This window comes from Ictalurus furcatus, chromosome 19 (genome assembly GCF_023375685.1).
Source record: "Ictalurus furcatus strain D&B chromosome 19, Billie_1.0, whole genome shotgun sequence".
In the NCBI taxonomy this organism is placed as follows: Eukaryota; Metazoa; Chordata; class Actinopteri; order Siluriformes; family Ictaluridae; genus Ictalurus; species Ictalurus furcatus.
The window spans coordinates 626,548-653,449 of record NC_071273.1 but is presented as its reverse complement, the minus strand read 5'-3'; the positions used below and the strand labels follow the sequence as shown (position 1 = coordinate 653,449).

General features: G+C 40.1%; 1 protein-coding gene across 2 annotated transcripts in view; it reads left to right on the top strand.

Annotated features, from left to right (window-relative positions):
- LOC128623034 (NACHT, LRR and PYD domains-containing protein 12-like) overlaps positions 1-26,902 on the top strand; it is a 393,909-nt gene that overhangs the window by 349,822 nt on the left and 17,185 nt on the right. The window contains exons 5-8 of one of the 2 annotated variants that reach the window (XM_053649881.1): positions 1,298-3,067; positions 17,686-17,880; positions 18,945-19,139; positions 19,797-19,970. In XM_053649881.1, the coding sequence (XP_053505856.1) occupies positions 1,298-3,067; positions 17,686-17,880; positions 18,945-19,139; positions 19,797-19,970 (2,334 nt within the window). The remainder of the gene's footprint in view (positions 1-1,297; positions 3,068-17,685; positions 17,881-18,944; positions 19,140-19,796; positions 19,971-26,902) is intronic. The other variant, XM_053649879.1, reaches the window with a different exon arrangement.

Here is a 26,902-nt window from a genome sequence, read left to right as displayed (position 1 = left end):
CCTACTGTGATTGACCAATCCAAACCTCTGAGTGAGACACATGACTCTGATGTCTCCCGCTACTGTACATATTCAGAAACAGAAATCAGCAGTATTGTAATTTGTTGTTATAAGTTGTTATATCATGGAAAAAAACATGAAGTGAGACTTTACTGATTTTTAGATACAAGACAGACTTTGTTTTCTAAAATGCTCTACATACTATAGAACTGGACACGTTTCCAAACAGAGGATGGTTGTGTTTACAGACTGTTTGGAGGAATAATTCCAGTCTGATATGCGCCGTCTTTGCAGCGACCATTTAATATAACTGTCAGCACAATTGGTGTGCTAACTAAGAATTGAACAGGATTAGCTTGCTAGTTAACTAAAATGCCTAATTTATATTGCTTTAAGTTAAAGTTTGTGTTAATGATTATTTCACTAAAATAAATAATAAACAGATCTAATATGTGGACACAGACAATGAGCGTTTATCACAAATCATGTACCTGGCACTATAGCATAGACTTAATACTTTAATCATTAAAAATAATGAAAATAGACATTTTACTGAGAAAGATAAAAGGAAGCGTGGCTGAAAAATTTGAAAGGCACCTGCAGACTGACAGAAATGTCTATTTAATTAGGGCAGTGGTAGCACAGTGGTTAAGACACCGAACTACTGATTGTACAGTCATGAGTTGAAACCCTAGTGCTGTTAACCCTCAACTATTCAGATGTAAAAATGTAAGTTGCTCTGGATAAGGACATCTCTGAAATGCCCTACATGTTAATTATTGAATTAATGTTATTTTGATAAAATACAAGTTGCTACCTCACAGTTCCAGATTCCCCAGTGACTGTCTGTGTGGAGTTTCACATGTTCCTCCAGGTTCTCCAGTTTCCTCCCACCTCCCAAACACATGACAGTTGGTGGATTGGCTAACATAAATTGCCCTTCAGGCTGTAGTACTATCCCGGCTACATCTATGTATACATTTTTGATATTCCATCCATCCATCCATCTTCTACCGCTTACTCCTTCTTCAGGGTCACGGGGGAACCTGGAGCCTATACCAGGGAGGATAGGGCACAAGGCGGGGCATGTCCTGGACAGGGTGCCAATCCATTGCAGGGCACATACACATTCACACATTTCCTAAAAATTATATCTGTATTTGTATCTGTTTATAACACATTGCCTGTTCATTTAGAGTGATGTATTCAGTCACATCCAGTTAAAAAAATATATTATCTTAAAGTCTAAATATTGGACCCCATGTATCACCACATCTTCCTATTCACCATCTCACAGGTGCGACCCAGAATCTGCTGCTATAAATGAATTCCAGAAAAAGTTCAAATTAAATCTGATGAAGAGGTTTGAGTGTTTGAATGGAGTGATAATAAACCTGGGAAACCAAACACTCCTGAATGAGATCTACACAGAGCTCTACATCATAGAGGGAGACAGTGGAGAAGTCAATAATGAACATGAGGTGAGACAGATCGAGGCAGCATCCAGGAGAACAACAACAGAAGACACACCAATCAAATGCAATGACATCTTTAAGCCCTTATCTGAACAAGACGAACCCATCAGAACTGTGCTGACAAAGGGAGTTGCTGGTATCGGAAAAACGGTCTCTGTGCAGAAGTTCATTCTGGACTGGGCTGAAGGGAAAGCAAATCAGGACATCCACCTCATATTTCCACTTCCTTTCAGAGAGCTAAATTTGATGAAGGACCAGAAACTGAGTCTGATGGAGCTTCTTCATGTCTGTTTTAATCAAACAAAAGAAACAGAAATGTCCAGATTGAAAAAGGTTCTGTTTATTTTTGACGGATTGGACGAGTATCGTTTTCCTCTGGATTTCCAGAACACAGTGAGAGTGTGTGATGTTACTGAATCAGTATCAGTGCATGTGCTGCTGATAAACCTGATCAAAGGGAATCTGCTTCCCTCTGCTCTCATCTGGATCACCTCTCGACCAGCAGCAGCTGATCAAATCCCCTCTGAGAGTGTCCATCGAGTCACAGAGGTACGAGGGTTCAATGACCCACAGAAGGAGGAGTACTTCAGGAAGAGGATCAGTGATCAGAGCCTGGCCAATAAAATCATCAGACATCTGAAGTCATTAAGAAGCCTCTACATCATGTGCCACATCCCAGTCTTCTGCTGGATTTCAGCCAGTGTTTTAGAGAGAATGTTAGGTGAAGCAGAGAGTGGAGAGATCCCCAAGACTCTGACGCAAATGTACACACACTTCCTCATCATTCAGACAAAAATCATAAGAGAAAAGTATTCAAAGAAGCAGGAGAGTGATGAAGGAAAGCTTCTTAAACTGGGACAACTGGCTTTTCAGCACCTGAAGAAAGGGAACATGATCTTCTATGAGGAAGACCTGAGAGAGTGTGGCATTGATGTGAGAGAAGCAGCAGTGTACTCAGGTGTGTGTACGCAGATCTTCAGAGAGGAGTTTGGGCTTCACCAGAGTAAAGTGTACTGCTTTGTTCATCTGAGCATTCAGGAGCACCTCGCAGCTCTGTATGTGCACCTGACCTTTATGATGGAAAAGAGAAATGTTCTTGATCAGTATCAGTTCTCTGTATCACGGGTCTCAGATGTACACAAGAGTGCAATAGATCAGGCTTTAGAAAGTCAGACTGGACATCTGGATGTTTTTCTTCGCTTTCTTCTGGGTCTCTCACTAAAGTCCAATCAGAAACTCTTACATATCTTAGTAAAACAGACAAGACGTAACTCCAAGAGCATAGAGGATACAGTTCAGCACATTAAGAAGAAGATCAGTGAAGAGCTTCCCACAGAGAAATCCATCAATCTGTTCCACTGTCTGAATGAACTGGGTGATAATTCTCTAGTGGAGGAAATCCAACACTACCTGAAATCTGGAAAACAAAGTAAACTCTCTTCTTCACAGTGGTCTGCTCTGGTGTTTGTGTTACTGACATCAGCACAGGAGCTGGAAGAGTTTGACCTGAGTAAATATTTCAGTACAGATAAGATACCAGAAGCTGTTTTTCTAAAGATGATGCCTGTGATTGCAGCATCCAGAAAAGCAATGTAAGTAAAGCTGAATATAACTGTTCTACTGTTACAGTGAAGAACGAGAGAAACCGAAAACACTTTGACAAAAATGTACTTTGGGATGTTTTGAATTTAAGATGATACAGATTGGAGTTAATGCAAATTGATACATACAGTACGTTTACATGGACAACAATAATCCGATATTAACCCGATTAAGACAATACTCTGATTAAGAAACTACCATGTAAACAGCAATTTTTGATTACCTTAATCCGACTAAAGCCATACTCAAAGTAAACACAAATCGAATTAAGATGTGTGGAGTATTCCTATTTTAGTCACATTATCGACGTGCATTACAGACATGTACACACCTTAATCACACTATTAACGTCATGTGGGAGTTTTCACTGCATTTTTCAACAGGACACGATCACACATGGCTGTGCTCAACCGTTTGACGGCAAACAAGAGAGCAAGGCTGCGTCCGAAACCACGTACTTACCTACTATATAGTAGGAGAATACATGTATATAGTAGGAGAAATACATGTATTTCAGCTACTATATATACTATACATATAATTATGCGGTTTCGTACACAACCCGTGGCTTCCAGCAGTTGCCTGTTTGCACGTATAGCTTGAAAAATAACTAACTGCACTTGAAGCTTTCATAAAATTAAAATTAAACACACCCAAAACTGTATATGGTACCGTAACAAAGATGGACTCTATGTTGATACGTGAAATTTTGGAGGGAACATTGGACGGCGTGGCGTGGGGATGTAATGTACTACAACATGTAACATGGGAACATGAAAGGAATTTTCTAAAAGTGACTCATGTAAACACCTTAATCAGAATATTGTCTTATTCAGAATAAGGTCAATAATTAGATTACTGCTGTCCATATAAACGTAGTCACTGATAAATTACAGAATAAAAATTGCATGAACAAATGAATATGACCAAAAAGCAGGTATTAAATGTGTGGAAGCCAGCTGATTTCATTTAAGGAAAAAAATAACATTGAATTCTTGAAGTTATGACTCAGTATCTTGAAATAATTAAAAACTTTCTTGAAATTATGCTTTATTCCCATCACTGTAATGCTGGTTGTATGTTAAATATTTGGCACATTTTCACACCTCTGATTCCACCAGAATTGAAAGAAAATCCTGTGAAAGTGTTTTTATTTACATGAACCGTATCATTGTCATACATATATCTACAATATTTTATTTTATCTTTGAAATTTGAACATTTTGTTCTTCAAGTGTTTCCACTATCTTATCTTATCTTATCTTGTCTTAATTGCACAAACTAACATAATTACAAAGATATGGATTATTTTTAAAACTTGGATGTAAAGCCTTTGCAGTCAATGACTACCTGAAGTCTGGAACCCATGGACATCACCAGATTCTGAGTTTTTTCACTTGAGATGCTTTGCCAGGCCTTAGTCACCTTCAATCGCTTGTTTATGGGTTTTTCTGCCTTCAGTTTTGTCTTTAGATAATTGAAAAGCATGCTCAATTGGGTTGAGGTCACGTGACTGACTCAGCCATTTCCGAACATTCCATTTCTTTGCCTTAAGAAGGTCTTGGGTTGCTTTCATGGTATGAATTCATCCTGCTACTTCTATCAGCAGTCACATCATCAATAAACACCAGTGACCCAGTTCCATTGACAGCCATACATGTCCATGCCATAACACTTCCTCCACCATGTTTGACAGATGATGTGGTTTTTGATCACGAGCCCTTCCTTTCCTTCTCTTTCAAACATTCTGGTACTAATCTTGGTTTCATTTGTCCAAAGAATCTAGTTCCAGATTCCACAATCTTGGGCAGGCTTTTTTTTTTTTTTAAATATTTTTTTTAGCTAATGTGGCCTTTCTGTTATTGAGTGTCCCCAATGGTTTGGATCTTGAGGTAAACCATCTGTATTTACATTAATGAGGACATCTCTTGATGGTAGATGTTGACAATGATACACCTACCTCCTTCAGAGTATTCTTGACTTGGCTCGATGTTGTGAAGGGGCTCGATGTTGTGAAAGATTTAGGCCAGCGCCAATGAATAGACTATCGTGACCTAAATGTAGTCACATAAAAGGATTGACACCCCTGCCCTTGATGAATTCAGCTTTTGTTCGCCTGCAGTGGGTAAAGAATTTTTCAAAATTAGATTTATGCAGTGCGTATAACTTGGGGGAGATGAATGGAAGTCCACGTTCATCACGCCCTTGGGACATTACAAGTATCTTGTCTATTGGCCAGATGAACACCCCTGTTTTCTTCCAGCATTTTATAAATGAGCCCCTCTGTGAGACTCTGAACAGTGTTCATCTACCTAGATGACATTCTGATCTTTAGCAATTCGCTAGAAAAGCATGTGGTTTATGTCCCATCGGCTCCTTCAGCTCCTCCTTCAGAACCACCTGTTCATCTACCATGAGAAGCTGCAGTTTCATGTCACCACCATCTCGTTCTTGAGCTTTGTCATATCTCATGGGGGGCTGAGTATCGATCCGGCCAAGATCAAAACAGTCAAGGAATGGCCTCAACTCATCTTTGTCCAGGCAGTCCAGCGGTTCATGGGCTTTTTAATTTAATTTTAGCACTGTGGCTACCCCATTGTGCACCTTCACCAAGAAACCCTAAGCCAGGTTTAGATGGACAGCCAAGGTGCAGAAGGCCTTCAAAGCCTTGAAGGGGAGACTAACTTCAGCCCCTGTGCTTTGGATGCCCAACCCGACACTCGCCTCCAATATCAGGGTGGGCACTATCCTCTTGCAGCAGTCAGGGCCCAAAATAGAGTTACACCCCTGCACATACTTTTCTCAATAGCTGACCGCACCGGAGAGGAACTATGATGTAGTGGCCCGGGAGCTCTTTATTCCGCTACCAAAACTTCCCTCAGCCAAAGAAACAGCTGAACTCTTCCTGAACCATGTGGTAGGCACACACAGCTTTCCAGCCAACATGGTGTCCAATTGAGGCTCCCAGTTCACCAGTTGGTTTACGAAAGCTTTCTGCGGTCTCATAGGTGCCATGGTGAGCCTACCGTTGGGGATTCACCCAGAGTCAAATGGCCAGACAGAAAGGGTCAATCAGGACCTGAAACGGTGTCTAAGATGTCTGGTCTCCTCCAATCCCTCGATGTGGGCTAAACACCTAATGTGGGCAGAGTACACCCATAACACCCTCTAGCATTTTTCCTTGGGCATATCGCCTTTTGAGATACTGTAACCTTCACAGGTAAACCCACTGCCATCTTTTATAGCATCTCAATCTCATACAGGCAATCAGCAGAGACCTGTGCATGCTGCTATTTAAACCTCAGGGCTTTGTTAGTTGCCATGCAGACATAACAGAGCTCTGCATTGGCTCACTGCTTCTTTAGCTCACTCTGCCCATAACATTATATCCTGGCAGACAGCCCAGTGGTTAGCATGTCAGAATGCAATACAGAAGATCTCTAGTTCATGCCCCATAGGAAGTAGGACATCAAGATGGATCGGGCAGGTCCGATCAGAAGAATCAGTGTTATCTCAGGAGACATTATTATGCTTATTGTCCTGAAAAAGATTAAGGTAAACTGCATGCATGAGTGCAAGCAGTGACTCCGGCAATACTAACATTGACCGCATAAATAAAAGGGAGAGCCAGAAGGTAACACAGACATTAGGGTGCCCTGGGACATAAGGCAGCCAGTCATTCCACCATTGATAAGCCCGAGTGAATGCAGGAAAGTGTGTGTGTGGGAGGAGTGGCGGGATTCATGATCCAAATATCCCAGTTCACCACAACACTCTATGCCCGTAAGCCCTCTAGATCTGCTCTTCTGACTAAGAAAAAACTATTCATAAAAAGCTTGACTACAGAAATATGTTTTCTGCCCAGACTTAATACTAATTGTAAGGCTGTTCCATAACTCTGGGGCTTTGTAAGAGAAAGCTCCTGCTATAGCCTTTATTAGTCGAAGTACTAACGAAAAGCCTGCACCTTTTGATTGAGGTAGGGGTGGCGGATCATAAAAGACCAAAGTTTGCTCAGGTACTGTGGTCAGAGACCATTCAGTGCTTTATCAGTCAATAGTACAGTATTATTTTATAATCAATGTGAAATTTTACTGGAAGCCAATTCAGTGTGGTTAAGATAGGGTGTTGTGGTCATATCTTCTGGTTCTAGTAAGGACTCTTACAGCTGCATTCTGGACTAACTGGAGCTTGTTTATTCACCGACTGGAACATCCAGACAGTAAGGCATTACAATAATCCAACCTAGAGGTAACAAAAGAATTAACAAATCTTTCTGCATCGTGTAGTGACATTATGTTTCCTATCTTAGCAATATTTCTGAGATGAAAGAAGGCTATACTAGTAATATTATCTGAGCATCAAATAAAATACTGGAGTCAGTAACCACACCAAGGTCTTTTACCTCTGCACATGATGAAACAGAATGGCCATCCAGATATACTATGTAATAAGAAAGCTTATTTCTGGCTGCATGTGCTCCTAGTACAAGTACGTCTGTCTTGCCAGAATTAAGAAAAAAGGAAGCTAATCGGCTGCCAGTGGCTAATGTCCTTTACACATTCCTTAACTTTATTAAGCTGCTGTCTGTTGTCTGGCTTTGCTGAAACAAACTGTTTGTCATCAGCATAACAGTGGAAGCTAATACCATGTTTACAAATAATTTGACCCAGAGGCAGCAAATATAAATAAAAGAGAAGTGGGCCTAACAAAGACCCGTGTGGACCACCAAACTTTATTTTAGTATGCATAGGGAAGTCTCCATTTACTTCTACAAAATGATAACTATCAGTCAAATAAGACCTGAGCCAGGGGAGGGCCGTTCCCTTAATGCCAGAAATGTTTTCTAGTCAATCGAGGAGAATAGTTTGATCAGTTGTATCAAAAGCTACATTAAGATCAAGCAACACAAACAAGGAGACATAACCCTGATCAGAGGCCAGTAATAGGTCATTTACCACTTTAACCAGCACTGCCTGTGTGCTATGATGAGGCCTAAATATATGCGTGTGTGTGTGTATGTATGTGTGTGTATATATATATATATATATATATATATATATATATATATATATATATATACACATATATATATATATATATATATATATATATATATATATATATATATATATATATATATATAATGTGTGTGTGTGTGTGTATATATATATATATATATATATATATATATATATATATATATATATATATATATATATATATATATATATATATGGCCACTAGTGTGCACAGTATCCATTCACTGTTTTGATGTCAGGATGAAATGAATACTCACTGCCTCTGAAGATCTTGTGGCAGGAGACTTTTCATTTCCAAGATGTCTGGACCAGGAGTGGAAAACACACACACACACATGCACAAAATAGTTTTGTTGCTATAATAAGAGCAGTATCATTCAATCTGTTGGACTGATCAGGATTTTTTTTACAGGGGAAAATAGATAGATTTATATTACATTAAACAACTAGAAAACATCCACATCTTTCATTTTCTAAAAAAAAAAAAAACTTATTTACATTCATAATCTGAGGAAAATACATGTAGTAGTTTTTTGCTGTTGATTCATTGCTTGGTATTCATGATGCATTAATGAAGTACAAGATTATCCTAAATTGTCTAACAGTATACACAATGTTTGTGGAAGTTCACATTTTGGATGTTGGTGTTAATAGGTCATCTCTGACCATATAAAGGGTTACAAATATATCTAAAGATGTATAATAACAAATATATGACAGTGCCTCTACTTAGCAGAACTTTATCACTATTAACATCTCCCTTTAACACACTACATCTTGATGAAGCAGTACAAAAATACACACAGAGGTATTTCCTTCTGCAGGTTTTAATATGCCTGTTACCCATTGGTAAAAATCTTAATGGGCATAATTACTTTCCAACAGCTTTTACAACTTTCATATGGCTCATCTGTTTTCTTGTCTCACTAAGCTCTGGCGTCAATGTTACATCCTGCCACTCTACCTTTCTGATTAGCCTGACAAGATGGTGGTAACCAGTGCAATTAACAAAATGTCAAGATGAATAACCTTATGGCCTCTGGAATTAGGTTGTGAGCTAAGGACTTGATGATTGGAAGATCAGATCAATTTACTGACTTGGATCTTTGACTTTGTTCAGCAAAATGAACAAATCTTTATTCAATTAAGTCAATTTAATTCTAAATTAAAATATAAAATTTTAAATAGACAAATTCCAACACGTCTATTTGCACAAACATTTATCATATTCAGAATAAAGAACAAATTATATGCAGCCAAGGACAAATTATGAGAACAGAAATGATTAATTCATCATTCAACTGGGTCTTCTTGTTGGAGATATTCATTGAATGACTTTCATGTTTGTCATGTGACAGAAGCATAGGGTGGGACTCTTGTGGCCACTTTTCATATACCTTTTGTATTATATGATATTTTCTGAAGAGAAGATAAACGTAAATCCACTGTATCATGCTTTATCAACATGACTTCCCCCATCATACAGATGAAATCTCTTTATTACCAGATGTTATGGCAAAGAAACATCATGACAGAAATTCATAAATTTATAAATTATAAGAAATAAAATAGCTAAAATTTGAGACCAGAACTGTGTTGTTTAACTGTAAGAGTAAAATTAAAACCTAATTACCTATAAACTAATTTCTGTATCTACAATGGGGGAAATAAGTATTGAACGCATCAACATTTTTTTTTCAGTAAATATATTTCCAATGAGGCTATTCACATGAAATTTTCACCAGACATCAGTATTAACACAAGAAATCCAGAAATATAAAGAATTCACAACATTAAAATCCATAAATAAAGTTATGTGTAATAAAGTGGAATGACACAGGAAAAAAGTATTGAACACGCTAAGGAAAAGCAGTTCTCCTAGGCAAGGTAATGCAAGGAACCAGCTGAAATCCATAAGTAATTATAACTCCTGTCTGTGCAAATTAATATCAGCTGGGTTAGTAAATTGATGGTCTATAAAAAGGCTTTCCGTTACCATGGTTTCACATAAGAAACATCTAATTATGGGTAAAAGTAAAGAGCTCTCCCAAGACCTTCACAAACTTATTGTTGTAAAACATATTGTTGGAATTGGATACAGATGTAGTTCAAAATTTCTGAATCCTCCAGTAAGTACCATTGGGGCCATTATCCACAACATCACTCCGTCATCAACCGGCCATGCACAGGAGCTCCTAACAAGATTTCTGACCAGGGATTCAGAAGAATACTCAGAAGAGTAGCCCAAGAACCAAGGACCACTCGGAAAGAGCTCCAGAAGCACATGGAGGCAGCAGGTACCATTGGCACAGAGAAAACAATAAGCAATGCACTCCACCGACATGGCCTCCATGCACGCTCACCTGCGAGACTCCATTATTAAAGAAAAGGCACGTCGAAGCTTGTTTAGAGTTTCCTACAACTCATTTAGACAAGCATATCAAATACAGGGAGAGTGTAGTCTGGTCAGACGAGATCAAAATTGAACTTTTTGGCTGTCATATTACACACATTGTTTGGAGAAAAAATGGCACTGCACATCGCCCTTAATACTGTACCAACAGTGAAGTTTGGATGTGGAAGCATCATGGAGTTGGGCTGTTTTTCATCACATGGTACTGACAGACTTATATAATTTAAGAAACATATAATTATAAAACATATATTTGAAGGAGTGATGAATGGAGCCCTTTACCAGAAGATTCTTGAGAAGAATCTGATGCCATCCACCAGGACGATGACGATGAGACCTGGGTGGAAAATAAATAAATTTCAGTTAGCGTGTTCAATACTTTTTTTCCTGTGTCATTCTGCTTTATTATACATAACATCATTTATGGTTGTTAATGTTTGGATTTCTTTATATGTGTGGATTTCTTGAGTTAATACCAAAGTCTGGAGAAATTTCATGTGAATAGTCTCATTGGAAATATGTTTACTGAAAAAAATCTTGACGTGTTCAATACTTATTTCCCCCACTGTAATACAAAATATATGTGGTTGTCACATTACATGACAAATGAACGAAAGAGAATTGGGAGGCAAACTAATAATTTTTGTTTAATGTACAGAGCCTATGTGGCTGTCAAGTGACAAAAGATTGGACGACTCAAACCAGAGGTGTTATAGCCACAGGAATGAGGGGACCTAGAAGCAGAACACAGACTCCAGGATTGAGGTTAAATAGTTGGGATAGGTAGGATTGTGTGATAAAGAAGCATGGTCAAGGCCAAAATTTAAGTTTCAGTCAGCAGAGTGGAGTCGATGTGCCACAGAGGGGGGAGCGAGGCAGAGTGTGAGCAGGCTTTAGTATTTGGCGAGGCCGGGGCTTAAACTCAAGTTTGTGGCATGAGAGCCAAGTGCTTAATTGGTGAGCCACAGGGAGGTAACCCAGGGCTGGGCATAGCAGGAAATGAGCAGGTTGGCTGAGTGAGCTGTGGACTTGGAGCACAAGGAAAACACAGAAGAGACTGACAGCATTAAGCGACAGGAAAACACAGGACAACAAACATAGAAAATAAATGCAAGTAGGCCTGACGTTTTACCGTACGAGAAGCCGGACTCACCTGGTGATGAGTGGCTGAAGAACCGGGGTTTAAATACACTGCTGAATGGAGACTTGATGAGAAGGTTGATAAGTGGGTTTTCAGTTGGGAGACATGAAAGAATGGGTGGATGTGTAAGGATCTGGGGAGCTTGAATTTGACAATGGAAGGATTGATAATGCTCTTGATTGTGAAGACGCCTAGATAACAGCGAGAGAGCTTCTTGGAATCAGTCTTTAATGGAATGTCCTTTGATGAAAGCCATACCTTCTGCCCTGGCTGGTAGGTGGGTGCTGGAATCTGACATCAGACAGCCAGGTGACGATCGCAATCAGCAGAGCAGGGTGGAATAGGCCTCTTTCTATACAGTGCAGCAATAGGGAATGTGGGCTTGCACAGAGGGGACTGCAAAGTTGTTCTCCTGGATAGGGAACAAAGGAGGCTGATAACCCAGAGAACATTCAAAGGCACACATACCAGTGGCGATGCTAGTAGAGACTTGTGGGCATAGGGAGTTGTGAGCATACTTGATCCAGGGTAACTGAGAGCTCCAGTTTGAAGGGTTACTGGCTGTGACCCTTTGAAGTGCAACTTCAAGCTCCATGGAATTTGCCCGTTCCACCTGACCATTGGTCTGAGGGTGAAATCCTGAGGACAGACTTACAGTAACACAGAGAGCATTACAGAATGACTTCCATACCTGTGATGTGAACTGGGGTCCATGGTCAGACGATGTCCTGGAGGGTACCATGCAGTTGGAAAATGTGGTTGAGCTTAACAGTCTCATGGGATGTAGGGAGCTTGGGAAGGGCTACAAAATGCACTGCCTTGGAAAAATGATTGACCATGGGGAGAATGGTTGCATTACCTTATGAGGAGGGAAGTTCAGTGATGAAATCAAAGGCTATTTGAGACCAGGGGTGGCATGGGAACAGGCAAGGGATTGTGCAAGGCCTTGCCACTGGTGCACACCATGCGGTCCGAGACAAAAGACAGAGTGTTGGCTCCCATGGTTGGCCACCAAAAGTGTCACGTCAGCAGGTCCAGTGTGTGACTGGAGCCGGGGTGACAGGTGAACCTGGAACAGAGACCCCACTGGAGGACCTGGGAACCCAGAGTCAGAGACAAACAAATGAAAAGGGAGCCCATTACCTGTATCGGGTTGGGTGTGTTGAGTTCTCATGACCACTGCCTCAATCTCCCACATGATGTCCCCCACCATGCAGAAAGGAAAAAGGATGGTTTCAAGACTCAAGGCATCTACTTCAGGGACAAATTGTGGGAAAGGGTGTCAGGCTTAGCATTCTTGGAGCTGGGATGGTAGGTGATGGCAAAGTAGAACAGGGCCCAGCAGGCTTTCTGAGAGTTTATGTGCTTGGCAGTCTGGATATAGGCCAGGTTTTTGTTGTTATTCCAAATGAAAAATGGAAAAAATGAAAACCAGTGCCCAAATGAAAATGGAAAAAATAAAAACAAGTGCCTTCACTCCTCCAGGGCTAACAATTATAAGTTCATGGCTAGCAATTAACAATGATGGTTGTGTTCCACTGGGAACAGGTGGCAAGAATAAAAATGCACATGGATGACGTTTCTGGGATGGGACTGGGAGTGCACTGCACCCACACCCAAGTCTGAGGCATCTACCTCTATGATGAACTATTGCAAGGTATCAGGTTAGATTAATGAGGTGAACATCTCCTTGAGTTTATTGAGTAGAGGTGGAGGTAAGCCTAGTGACTGGTAACACAACCCAACTGTAGTCCCTGATAAAGTGATGGTAGAAATGACCAAACCCTAGGAATTGTTATAGCTGCTTCAGGATAGTTGGTCGGGTCCACTCAGCCATGGCTTGGATCTTCTTGGGGTTGGCTTTGACCCATGCACTCTCAATGATGTACCCCAAGAAGGTAACTGAGTGGACATGGAATTCACATTTCTCCACATTAACAAACAGGTGGTTCTGCACTAGCCACTGTAGGACCTGATGGATGTGGCGGGTGTGCTCAGTTGGAGTGTGGGAGAAAATCAGGATATCGTCCAGATACACGAAGACAAATTGGTTTAAGAAGTCGCAGAGTACGTCAATGACCAGGACTTGGAAGACTGATGGGGCATTGGTGAAGCTTGGCAGGAGTAAACCAGGCCCAGCCCAGCTGCATGTGTTCTTCTCCAGGTGGAGGGGAACTAGAAGGGACTTAGGGAGTGTACGGAGGCTTTGGGGGAGGATTGGTGGATGAGCAGAGGGTCAGACAAATGACTAGAGAGGAGTGGGGCCAGCTGGCTCTCTCCCTGCACTGCTAGTGCATAGGCATCATGCCTAATCGTGAAAGATATCAGCATGTCATTGGAGTCCAACTCATCCTTAAGGGATAGTTCATCCTTCAACTGTTCATTGTGTCCACTCAAGTACACTCCTTTGATCACTTCCTCATTCCACTCGGATTTGGTAGCCAGGACCCAGAACACTACCAAATACTGGATCCCTGGTGGAGGGAGAGCAGACATTTGGCGACCTCCTTCTCATGGACAGGAAAGTGAAATCCCTTTGCAGTTCAGCAATGAAGGAGGAGAGGGAGGACCACAGGGCTGGCTGCCTGTCTCAAGCCAGGCATCTTCTCTTAGTAGCTCTATGATGTAGGCTATCTTGTCCTTGTCAGTGGCATAGAGCAAACACAAGGGTGCAATGAGGGAGAAAGGACCTGCACTTCCCTAGGTCACCCACATAGGACTCAGGATCTGGATCTTCACAACAGGGAGGACTGGGAGAGTAAGGGGAGGGTGCCACAGGGGCAGACTGACTGAGCTGGGGGCCAGGCAGAGGACCTCTGGACCAGTTGGGTGTGGTTGAGTTGTTAGATGAGGAGCTTGATCTGCCTCAGAATGGTGCAGTTTCTCTCTGTGAGCTCACAAAGCTGCTGACCAAGGAGAACACCATGATTGGACAGGGCTGAATGAAGGGGATCTGGTTCTGCTCACTCCATGTTGTTCAGATCATTCTGTAATAACCACAGGAATGAGGGGACCTAGAAGCAGAACACAGACTCATGGTTTGAGGTGAAATGGGTTTTATTAAAGGTTGTGGTGGGTAGGATTGTGTGGGAAAGAAGAATGGTCGAGGCCAAGATTTGAACTCGGGGCAACAGAGTGGAGATTGGATGCTCAATTGATGCTGCATGGATGAGGGGGAGCAGGCAGAGTGTGAGCTGGCTCTGAGTTTAAATACACTGCTGATTGGCGAGTTGATGAGAAACAGGTGTGTTCAATGCCTCAGGGAGTGGTGCGAAGGTTGGTAGTCCACCATGCCAGTAAAACCAAAGGAGAAGAAGAAGGTAAGGTTTTCATGGTGCTGTACATATTAAAACACAAGTAAGTTGAAATGTTTGCAAATAAAATTGCTGAATGGTCTGAAAGAGAATGTTAAGTCAAATTGGTTGTTATTATTGTAACTTAGAAAGTGTCTAGTTTTAGTGCTATAGTTTGAATAATTTAAAAGAAAGTTAGCTGATGTAGTTCACTTATCGGCTGACAGCTAATGTGCTTACACACTGGTCATGGTATATTTACGGCACATTTATGGACAGTGAATTAAAGCATTGGAACAAACCCTCACTCCTTGGAAATGTCTGTTTTTTCATAGATGGATATACGATATTCATTGCCGTTGAACATTCATATGCCACATTTATTGCCATTGAACCCACAATGATTTCACATAACTAAGAAATGTATTAATATATAAAATGTGGATTCTCCCCAACCTCTTCTTACATTTATTTACATCACAAATACTCTGTTTGATTTATTTATTATCAGATTAGATGTCATTTTTTGTTGAATACAGTATACTTTATCAATTATCAGTGCAAAGAGTGGGAGAGGAGAATGGAGAGAGAGAGAGGACAGAGAGACCAAGAAGAACCAGTTGAGATAGTGGAGAGATAGTGACGTCAAGATTGTTAGTGGCAAAACAGTAACTCTTTAGCAGAGAAAAAAAAACATTCCATTCACAATATAATTAGGGCCCAAGCACTGCTGGTGCAAAGCCCTATTGGATCTGCTCCATTTATTATTATTATTATTATTATTATTATTATTAGGGTCCGTGCACTGCTGGTGTGAAGCCCTATTAGATCTGCTCCGTTTCTTCTCTTCTTCTTCCTCCTCTTCTTATTCTTCTTTCTTCTTATTCTTCTTCTTCCATTCTCAAATGAATTGCATTTTAGAGGGCCTAAACATATCCGAAAACTTACAAAACCTTGCAGATGCATCAGAACTGGTGAAAATTTACATCTGATAGGGGTTCCAGAATTGAGTGTGGCAAAATGGCTCGATAGCACTACCTACAAAATTTCAATGATGTGCACCTCACGCTACGTTTCACCTACATGTACGGAATTCAGTAAACATGCCAATACGTACAAAAATGTCTCTTGATCCCATGCCCTAAACTCAATAGGAAGTCAGCCATTTTGATTTTTCTCTTAAATTTCTGCTACTTTTTTTTTACTTTTCCAGGCCTCGTAATTTAATGAATTCCTCCTAGAGATTTCATCAGATCAACATCATATTTGGTCAGTCTTATCTAAAGGCATTGACGATGCTAAATTGTGAAGCTTTTGTGTTTTTTTTTGCATGGCGTGGTCGTTGCAGGCTCACAAATTTCGATGTTTCATCATGAAAAAGGAACTTATAACTCAAACACACAATGTCCAATCTGCTCCAAACTTCACATGTTTGATAAAAGTCTGGGCCTGAAGACATCTACATGCCAATAATCACTTGTTGTCCTAGTGCTTCCTACTGGCAACAACCATTTCCTTGCCTCATATTTTAACTAACTCCTCTTAGAGTTTTCATCCGATCAGCATCATATGCGGTGAGAGAAATCTATCCACCTTGGCGATGCTAAATTACTAATCTTTTGAGTTTTCGTGGAAGGGCGTGTCCGTTACTGCCCGACAAATTTTGATATGAAACGAATTACATTTCTGAGGCCTACAAATGCTCGAAAACTAATGAAATTTCGCATACATCTGAAAAGTGGCAAACATTTACATCTGATACAGGTTTTAGAATTGAACAGGAATGTGCCTTGTGAATGGGACTGGTGTTGCATGCACAGTTGTGTTTACTTGTGATCATAATGTTTTAATTAGACATTACAGATCTCACTTGCGCTACACTCTGTATCAGCGCATCTACACTGCGTGTGATCAGCAACCCAGCCTCGTTACTACCAGATCACTCCTGTTATAATAAACAACAGAATTTACACTGCAAGTGCGCAAATGCAGCATATAATGACAATAAACTTAAATTAAACTAAACCTTTTGAGCAACTCACACCAGTTTCCCCTTCCCCTTACACACAGTGGAGCATTTTGGATATAAACATAACTTTGTCTTCATGCATCAGTTTGATTTCCACAGTGTTTAATATTCTCCCCTGCCTTAGAGGACTTGGAGGTTACACACTTTCTTTTTCAGTCACTTGACATATTTACTCGTGTTGTAAAATACTTTTATTTAGAAGATCCAACCACTCTCCATTTTAAGCTTTCAGGCATTCAGTTATTCAATTTCTTGGCCACAACTGGCCTAACCCTTTATCTATTCTACTTTTTTCTTTTTGTGTTTCTACACTCCAAAGAGCTCCATGATCGCTGCTTCATTTTGATGTTCTGATATTAGTTACGCTAGTTACCTAGTTTAGTTACATAAACAGTCTCTATTACTGCATGGGAGTCCCAGCGACTGTCTAATAACATAAATCTTTTGCCAAATGATAGTAAAGAATGCTTTTTTTGTAAATCTATTATAAAACTTATGGGGCCACCTGGTGGTCTGGAGGCCTAAGCTACCACTTATAACACTTATAGGAGGAAATGGCCCTAGGGATGTTTACAAAAGATATATCAATGGTTAAATTTTATTTATGAAAATGATGAGGTACAGCTTTGAGGACTTGTTTGAGAATTTGCACTGGTGTTAGTTCATTATGTATTATTTTATTTCTTTCAGTATCAGGTGTGATTCACTTGGATTGAAAAGTTGGTCAGCTCTGGACTCAGCGCTCAGCTCAGAAACCTCCAATTTGAGAGAACTGCATCTGACTGTGAAAACACTGGATCTGACTGGGAATAAACTAGGAAGCTCAGGAGTGAAGAGCCTCTGTGCTGGACTGGAGAATCCTCACTGTAAAGTGGAGATATTGAGGTAAGATAATCTCTCTAAGTATCACAATAACTCACTAACAGCAGCAGTTGTATACAATACAGTGTTGTTTTTCCAACTAAAATTTTCTGTAACAGTACAACATGCAGAATAAATACTGTAGAATAGTCTTTATTGTCATGTGAGGAACAGGCACACAGATGCATATGCAGGTAGAGGAGTCCAGATAGCTTCATGATCACTGCTTCCTTTTGATCTTCTTACATTAGTCATACTAGTTATCTAATTTAGTTACATAAATGGCAATCTCTATTACTGCATGTGAGTCTCAGTGACTGTCATAACATTAATCATTTGCCAAATGATAATAAAGAGTGCTTTGTTTGTACATCTATTTTAATACTCGTGGGGCCACCTGGTGGTCTGGGAGCCCTAAGCTACCACTTATAACACTTGTAGGAGGAAATGGCCCTGGGGATGTGTCATATCACAGCAAACCAGCAACACCATTTCCCAGGATGCACCATGAACTACAAACATGGCCGAAGAGGACTACACTTCCCACACACACGTTCACCATCTCCGGAGTTCTAATCACACACACCTGTTACCAATCTCACACACACTCACTCCACAGCATATATAGACTGATTCAACACAATGACGAAGTATTACGCTCAGTTGCTTAGTCTCTGTCATTATTCCAAGCCTTATATCGTGTTTGCTTTTCTGGTTCCTGACTTTGTTTATTCTGCTGACCTCGATTCTCTGTCTTGCCTTTTTTAGCCTGTTTGCCTGATCGTTTGACCCTTGCTTGCCTATGTATATTGATTTCTGCCTGATTCTTTGGACTTGTTATTTTATTAAACTGCCATACCTGCAATTGCTTCTGTCTCAGACTACAAAATGTGGCAGGATGTTTACACAGATATATCATTGGTTAAATTTTAGATTTTGGCCCAGAGATTCCCTTCAAGCATTTTGTCTAAGTGGAGTTTTTACTTTTGGCATTTCTGAAAATGAGAAGGTACAGTGAAAGCTTTGAGGACTTGTTTGATAATTTGCACTAGTGTTAGTTCATTATGTATTATTATTATTTCCTTTAGTATCAGGTGTGATTCACTTGGATTGAAAAGTTGGTCAGCTCTGGACTCAGCGCTCAGCTCAGAAACCTCCAGTCTGAGAGAACTGCATCTGTCTGTGAAAACACTGGATCTGTCTGGGAATAAACTAGGAGACTCCGGAGTGAAGAGTCTCTGTGCTGGACTGGAGAATCCTCACTGTAAAGTGGAGGTACTGAGGTAAGATCATATAAACCCTCAATATAGATATATAATTATGTCTATAGATATTAGAGACAAACAGAGAAAAGTTATACAAAGCTGACTCATAACATTTAAAGCCAGCAATACTTTTGCAGTTCTAGTACACTTGGTATCAATAATTCTAAACTGAGGCAGCCTGGGCCCACACAAAAATAGTTGGGTTAAAGCTGTTATAATATTGTTTTGTTTATATTGTGTTATTGTTAAAGCCCAAAATGTATGATTTAATTTCACTGAGATTGTTTCACTGAGTTGTCTTTAATGAGAAAAGCTGCTGTAAAACACAGCAGTACAAACATGTCTAATTTTATCAGCCTATTTTCTGCAACCAGTTGTCTTTCATTTTGTGATTTTCTGTTAGGTGTGATGTGTTCATGCATGTGAGTGCACATGCGCTACATAAACAACTAGCGACTGCTTTCTTTTGAGTTTTCTTTTCAAACCTGTGCCCACCCACTGTTCAATTTCTGGCTTCACCTCTAAACACTGGCAATGTTTTGGTCAGTGCAATTATACCTTGTCACTGGTGAAGAAAGGGCAGAAAGTCCATCATGACAGACACATTATCTTCACAAGAAGTAAACCAAGATAAAAATGTGTTGATGAAGAGAGTGTCATTGTGTCTCTCTACAGGTTGTGTGATTGTGGTGTCTCAGAGGAAGGCTGTGCTGCTCTGACTTCAGCTCTGAGATCAAACCCCGCATACCTGAGAAAACTGGAACTGTCCTATAATAATGTCGGAGATTCAGGAGTGAAGAGTCTCTCTGCTGTACTGGAGAATCCTCAATGTAAAATGGAGAAACTGAGGTAAGATCATCTCTCTGAGAGTCACATGACCTGCTCCACAGTAAGACATATTCTCTAATAGTGAGACTAAAACAGAAGTTTTAGGTTATTATCATTGTCCTGAGGAGGAAGATTGTTTCTTTTCACTGCACACTGATGATTTGTCTCAGAGTCTTTGGGTCAGATGTACATATGGGAGAAGCTGCAGCACAAAACATGACTTGATTCGACTACAGAAGCAGTTCAGTGAACAAGCAGTATTGAAACCATGCCGTTTTCCTCAATAGTTCTTTCACTAAGGTCCTAAAATGGTCTCATATTATTCTACATTTTGTGATGAATAATGTCTGAGTAAACCCACTGACTCAAATAAATTCATATAGTATCACAGAGCTGAAGTTGAGAACAGGATCAATAGGTGTGTGTATAAGAGAAGATCACAGTGCATGCTCACTACTTTATGTTTTAGTATACATATATGATTAAAATAAGGTACATAAAAAATGTCCAAACTCCAATCCAAAACGTAGCTCAATTCCTCATTAAACTGGGGACCTAGCAACTGCTCACAACACACATGGTGCTAATTTACACCTGGGGTGTGTCTCAACCAGCACCCTAGTTCAGTAGTAGTAGTGGATGATGTACATGATATACACTATTTGGGGCTCTGATAAGGAGCCTGGCTCACTACACACTGGGACACTGATAACTGAATTACCAGCGATATTACTACTTCCTTGCATTTTAAAATGTCATTAAAAGTTAAAAACGTAAAATAGTTAAGTTTTAGGTCATATAAATTTATCTTAATCACATGTATTTGTGTCATAATATGTCAAACAGGATTATAGACAAGCTAGTGGACTAAAAAAAAATCATTAAACACTTAACTCAAAAAAACCTACAGTATCTCAAAAAGTGAGTACACCCCTCACATTTTTGGAAATATTTGATCATATCTTTTCATGTGACAACACTGAAGAAATAACACTTTGCTACAATGTAAAATTGAGAGTGTACAGCTTGTATAACAGTGTAAATTTGCTGTCCCCTCAAAATAACTCAACACACAGCCATTAATGTCTAAACCGCTGGCAACAAAAGTGAGTACACCCCTCAGTGAAAATGTCCAAATTGGGCCCAAAGTGTCAATATTTTGTGTGGTCACCATTATTTTCCAGCACTGCCTTAACCCTCTTGGGCATGGAGCTCACCAGAGCTTCACAGGTTGCCTCTGGAGTCCTCTTCCACTCCTCCATGATGACATCATGGAGCTGGTGGATGTTAGAGACCTTGTGCTCCTCCACCTTCCATTTGAGGATTCCCCACAGATGCTCAATAGGGTTTAGGTCTGGAGACATGCTTGGCCAGTCCATCACCTTCACTCTCAGTTTCTTTAGCAAGGCAGTGGTCATTTTGGAGGTGCGTTTGGGGTTATCATGCTGGAATACTGCCCTGTGGCCCAGTCTCCAAATGGAGGGGATTATGCTCTGCTTCAGTATGTCACAGTACATATTGGCATTCATAGTTCCCTCAATGAACTGTAGCTCCCCAGTGCCGGCAGCACTCGTGCAGCCCCAGCCCATGACACTCCCACCACCATGCTTGACTGTAGGCAAGACACACTTGTCTTTATACTCCTCACTTGGTTGCCGCCACACACGCTTGACACCACCTGAACCAAATAAGTTTATCTTGGTCTCATCAGACCACAGGACATGGTTCCAGTAATCCATGTCCTTAGTCTGCTTGTCTTCAGCAAACTGTTTGCGGGCTTACTTGTGCATCATCTTTAGAAGAGGCTTCCTTCTGGGACGACAGCCATGCAGACCAATTTGATCCAGTGTGCGGCGTATGGTCTGAGCACTGACAGGCTGACCCCCCACACCTTCAACCTCTGCAGCAATGCTGGCAGCACTCGTACATCTATTTCCCAAAGACAACCTCTGGATATGACGCTGAGCACGTGCACTCAACTTCTTTGGTGGACCATGGCGAGGCCTGTTCTGAGTGGAACCTGTCCTGTTAAACCACTGTATGGTCTTGCAGCTCAGTGTCAGGGTCTTGGCAATCTTCTTATAGCCTAGGCCATCTTTATGTAGAGCAACAATTCTTTTTTCAGATCCTCAGAGAGTTCTTTGCCATGAGGTGCCATGTTGAACTTCCAGTGACCAGTATAAGGGAGTGTGAGAGTGATGACACCAAAATCAACACACCTGCTCCCCATTCACACGTGAGACCTTGTAACACTAACAAATCACATGACACCGGGGAGGGAAAATGGCTAATTGGGCCCAATTTGGACATTTTCACTTAGGGCTGTACTCACTTTTGTTGCCAGCGGTTTAGACATTAATGGCTGTGTGTTGAGTTATTTTGAGGGGACAGCAAATTTACACTGTTACACAAGCTGTACACTCACTACTTTACATTGTAGCAAAGTGTCATTTCTTCAGTGTTGTCACATGAAAAGATATAATCAAATATTTACAAAAATGTGAGGGGTGTACTCACTTTTGTGAGATACTGTATATGTATAATGTCAAAGTTAAAAATCTCTATCAGAAGTAATCATTTGAGAGCTACAATAACAAGCTACTTACATTTGGAAGTTGGCTGAGAGTTCATCCCCCATTTTTTTTCGAGTTGAGAGGCTTCAGAAAACATAATATATAAAAGTATAATCTTCACAACCTGTTTGTGGAAATGTATCATGGCAAAGAGATTTCTGAGGATCTCAGAAAAAGAGTTGTTGATGCTCATCAGGCTGGAAAAGGTAATAGCCATCTCTAAAGAGTTTGGACTCCACCAATCCACAGTCAGACAGATTGTGTACAAATGGAGGAAATTCAAGACCATTGTTACCCTCCCCAGGATTGGTCTACCAACAAAGATCACTCCAAGAACAAGATGAGTAATAGTCCAAGGTCACAAAGGAGCCCAGGGTAACTAATAAGCAACTAAACATCTCTCTCACATTAACTCAACATGTTGTTGTCCATCATCAGGAGAACACTGAATAACAATGGTGTGCATGGCAGGGTTGCAAGAAGAAAACCTCTACTCTGCAAAAAAAAAACATTGCTTCTCATCTGCAGTTTGTTAAAGATCATGTGGATAAGTCAGAATGCTACTGGAACAATAATTTATGGATTGATGAGACCAAAATGTAATTTTTGGTTTAAAAGAGTAGGGTGATATTTGGAGAAAAGAAAGCACTGTATTCCAGCATAAGAAATTTATCTCATCTGTGAAACATGGTGGTGGTAGTATCATGGTTTGGGTCTGTTTTGCTGCATCTGGGACAGGACGACTTGCCATCTTTGATTTGGGGAAAGTATTCTTAATTATACCAGCAAATTCTAAAGGAAAATGTCAGGACATCTTTCCATGAACTGAATATCAAGAGAAAGTGGGTCATGCAGCAAGACAATGACTCTAAGCACACAAGTAGTTCTACCAAAGAATGTTTGAAGAAGAATAAAGTTAATGTATTGGAATGGCCAAGTCAAAGTCCTGACTTTAATCCAATAGAAATGTTATGGAAGGATCTGAAGCATGCAGTTCATGTGCGGAAACCCACCAACATCCCAGAGTTGAAGCTGTTTTGTACTGAGGAATGGGCTAAAATTCCCCCTAGCCGATGTGCTGGACTGATCGACAGTTACCAGAAACATTTAGTTGCAGTTATTGCTGCACAAGGGGGTCACACCATATACTGAAAGCAAAGGTTCACATACTTTTGCCTCTCCTCACAGATATGTAATATTAGATCATTTTCTTCAATAAATAAATGACCAAGTATAATAATTGTATATATCTTGTTTAATTGGGTTCTCTTTATCTACTTTTAAGACTTTTGAAATTTGATGATGTTTTAGTTAATATTTATGCAGAAATATAGAAAATTCTAAAAGGTTCACAAACTTTGGAGTACCACTGTAGAGAGCATTGATGCTCAACAGTTTTTGTGGGATTTTTAGGGAGCAAATGTTCCAGTGCACTGGAAGGATTTTGCAATTAAAGCCACTTTGGCACTGAAATTACCTGGAACAATTAATCCCAGGAACTTTATTCAAGGGACTATTTGGTTCCTCCAGACCTTTGTTGTCTGCATTTCCATTGTGTTTTAAAGTACCGCAAAAATTAGGCAAATTAGTCTGGTGACGTATGACTGCACATGATGCGCCCTTGGAAAGGATATGAAGCCGCGAAGTATGCTAAAATCAAACTGATTATTGACACAAAGTAAGCTGATTTTAATGATGTAATAATGTAAAATATTTGTTCAGCTCACAAAAACACGTAGCAGACTCTGATTGGAACACAAACCTTTATACCGTAATAAGAATACACTGAAACTTAACTGGTGGTCTGGTGGTCAGGATTTGGTACTTTCATGGTCGTGGCCCTGGTTCTCTTCCTGGTCACAGAATGATTTTTTTTATTCTTTGGATAATGGTAAGTGCTTTAAAAATGGACGGTCTATATTCTGAAATCTGATAATGACACTGCAAGAACAAGCATGGAGGACATTCAAGCTGTGCTGCTGTTTATTGTGATGTATTGCTTTGCTAAAGACGTAATTGAGAAAATGCTGGAAAAGAGAGGAACAGTGGTAGTAAAGCGATTTCATAATGCTTGTAATGCTGGACTTAAAGCAAGCAAACAGATTTTATCAGCTACAGTGGGGGAAATAAGTATTGAATGAGTCATTTTTTTTTCCAGTAAATATATTTCCATTGAGGCTATTCAAATGAAATTTTTACCAGACATCAGTATTAACTCAAGAAAAAAAAAATTCACAAAATTAGTCCATAAATAGAGTTGTGTTATAAAGTGGAATGACACAGGAAAAAATTATGCTACGAAAAAGCAGTTCTCTAAGGCAAGGAACCACCTGAAATTCATAAGTAATTATACCTCCGATCTGTGCAAATTAATATCAGCTGGATTAGTAAATTGATGGTCAATAAAAAAAGAAACATCTCATGATAGGTAAAATTAAAGAGCTCTCCCAAGACCTTCACAACCTTATTGTTGCAAAACATATTGATGGAATTGGATACTGACGTATTTCTAAACTTCTGAATCCTCCAGTAAGCACCATTGGGGCCATTATCCACAAGTGGAAGCAACATCACTCCGTCATCAACCGGCCACACACAGGAGCTTCTTACAAGATTTCTGACCAGGGAGTCATAAGAATAGTCAAAAGAGTAGCCCAAGAGCCAAGTATCACTTGGAAAGAGCTCCAGAAACACTTGGCGGCATCAGGTGCCATTGTCACAGAGAAAACAGTGAGAAATGCACTCATGCTCACCCCATAAGACTCCGTTACTAATGAAAAGGCATGACAAAGCTTGTTTAAAGTTTGCTACAACTCATTTGGACAAGCCTATGAAATACTGGGAGAGTGTAGTCTGGTCAGACAAGAGCAAAATTGAACTAGAAAAATTGAAAATTTAATTAGAATAGCCCAGTCAATCACCTCACTTGAATCCAATTGAAGAAGATTTAAAGACAATGTTTAGAAGAATGGGCCAAAATCACACTTGAATACTGCAGCCAATTAATTTCTTCATACAGGAAGCGTCTTGAAGCTGTCATTACAAACAAAGGCTTCTCCACTAAGTATTAACTACATTTCAGTTAGCATGTCCAATACTTTTTTCCTGTGTCATTCCACTTTATTACACATAACTTTATTTATGGACTTTAATCTTGTGAATTCTTAATATTTCCATATTTCTTGATTTAATACTAATGTCGTCTGGTGAAAACTTCATGTGAATAGCCTCATAGGAAATATATTTACTGAAAAAAATGTTGACGCGTACAATACTTATTTCCCCCACTGTAGATACTGTTATACCGTTATAATCTAGAGCAAGTTATACTCTTCCCCACCAGAGTTTGTGGAAGGAGCTTTCTCCAAATGACAATGTCCATCCCTGGTCCCTTGAGCCATTCTATTTGGCCAGTGGCAAGGTCGAAGTACCTTTAGGATGGACAAATATTCACCTAACACTTCACAACAAAAGCTTCACCATATGTACTGCTCTTCTCACCTCCAAAGCCCTAGCTTATTTTCTACTCCTAGGCTTGGATTTAATCTTTTCCAGTGGTCTGCAGATCAATGTTGTCAACAGGAAATATTAATTTAAGTCTGACCTCAAAGAAGAGTATCCTTTTCAACGGGGCCAAGACAACATTCCAGTTGGAAAAAATCAGCATCTGAAAAGACGGCCACACCTCAAAAGTCCAAGCCCGACACTTTTAATGCCACTCCTCCAACACAACTCCCCCTGGTATCACCACAATTAGGTGTCATGGATAATCATACTTTACGAGAGGCTGCAGTAAACAAAGCACACTTAACACTTGAAGGGAAACATAAATTACTTCACCTTCTAAACTCCAATCCTCAAGTATGTACCCTTCGGCTTGGAACGAAAACTGTTCTTCAGCACTGCCTTTACACCACTCATCCAGTACCCATTAAACAATGTCCATATTGGTTAACACCTGAGAAATACGATGTTGTGAAAGATCAGTTCAAGGAAGTTTTGCAAAATGGTACAGTAGAACCATCTCATTCTGCATGGGCCTGCATTGGTTCTAGTCCCAAAGAATGATGAAAGCTTAAGATTCTGAGTAGATTACAATAAGTTTATTGTCATCACAAAGAGAGATGCGTATCCTCTACTTCAGTGGTCCTCACACTTTTTCAGCATACGGTCCCCCTTGTGTAGGGTACATTCCTTTGTGCTCCTGCAACAGTTCAGACATTGATGGAGACCGTTCTAGGAGAATTATGAGGAAAGATCTGCTTTACATATATTGATATGGTATACACTCCCTCCATGACCCAACATTTCCACAATCTAGAAACTGTCCTTTAATGTTTACAAACCACTGGCTTAATCATCAATCTGAAAAAAGTAAAT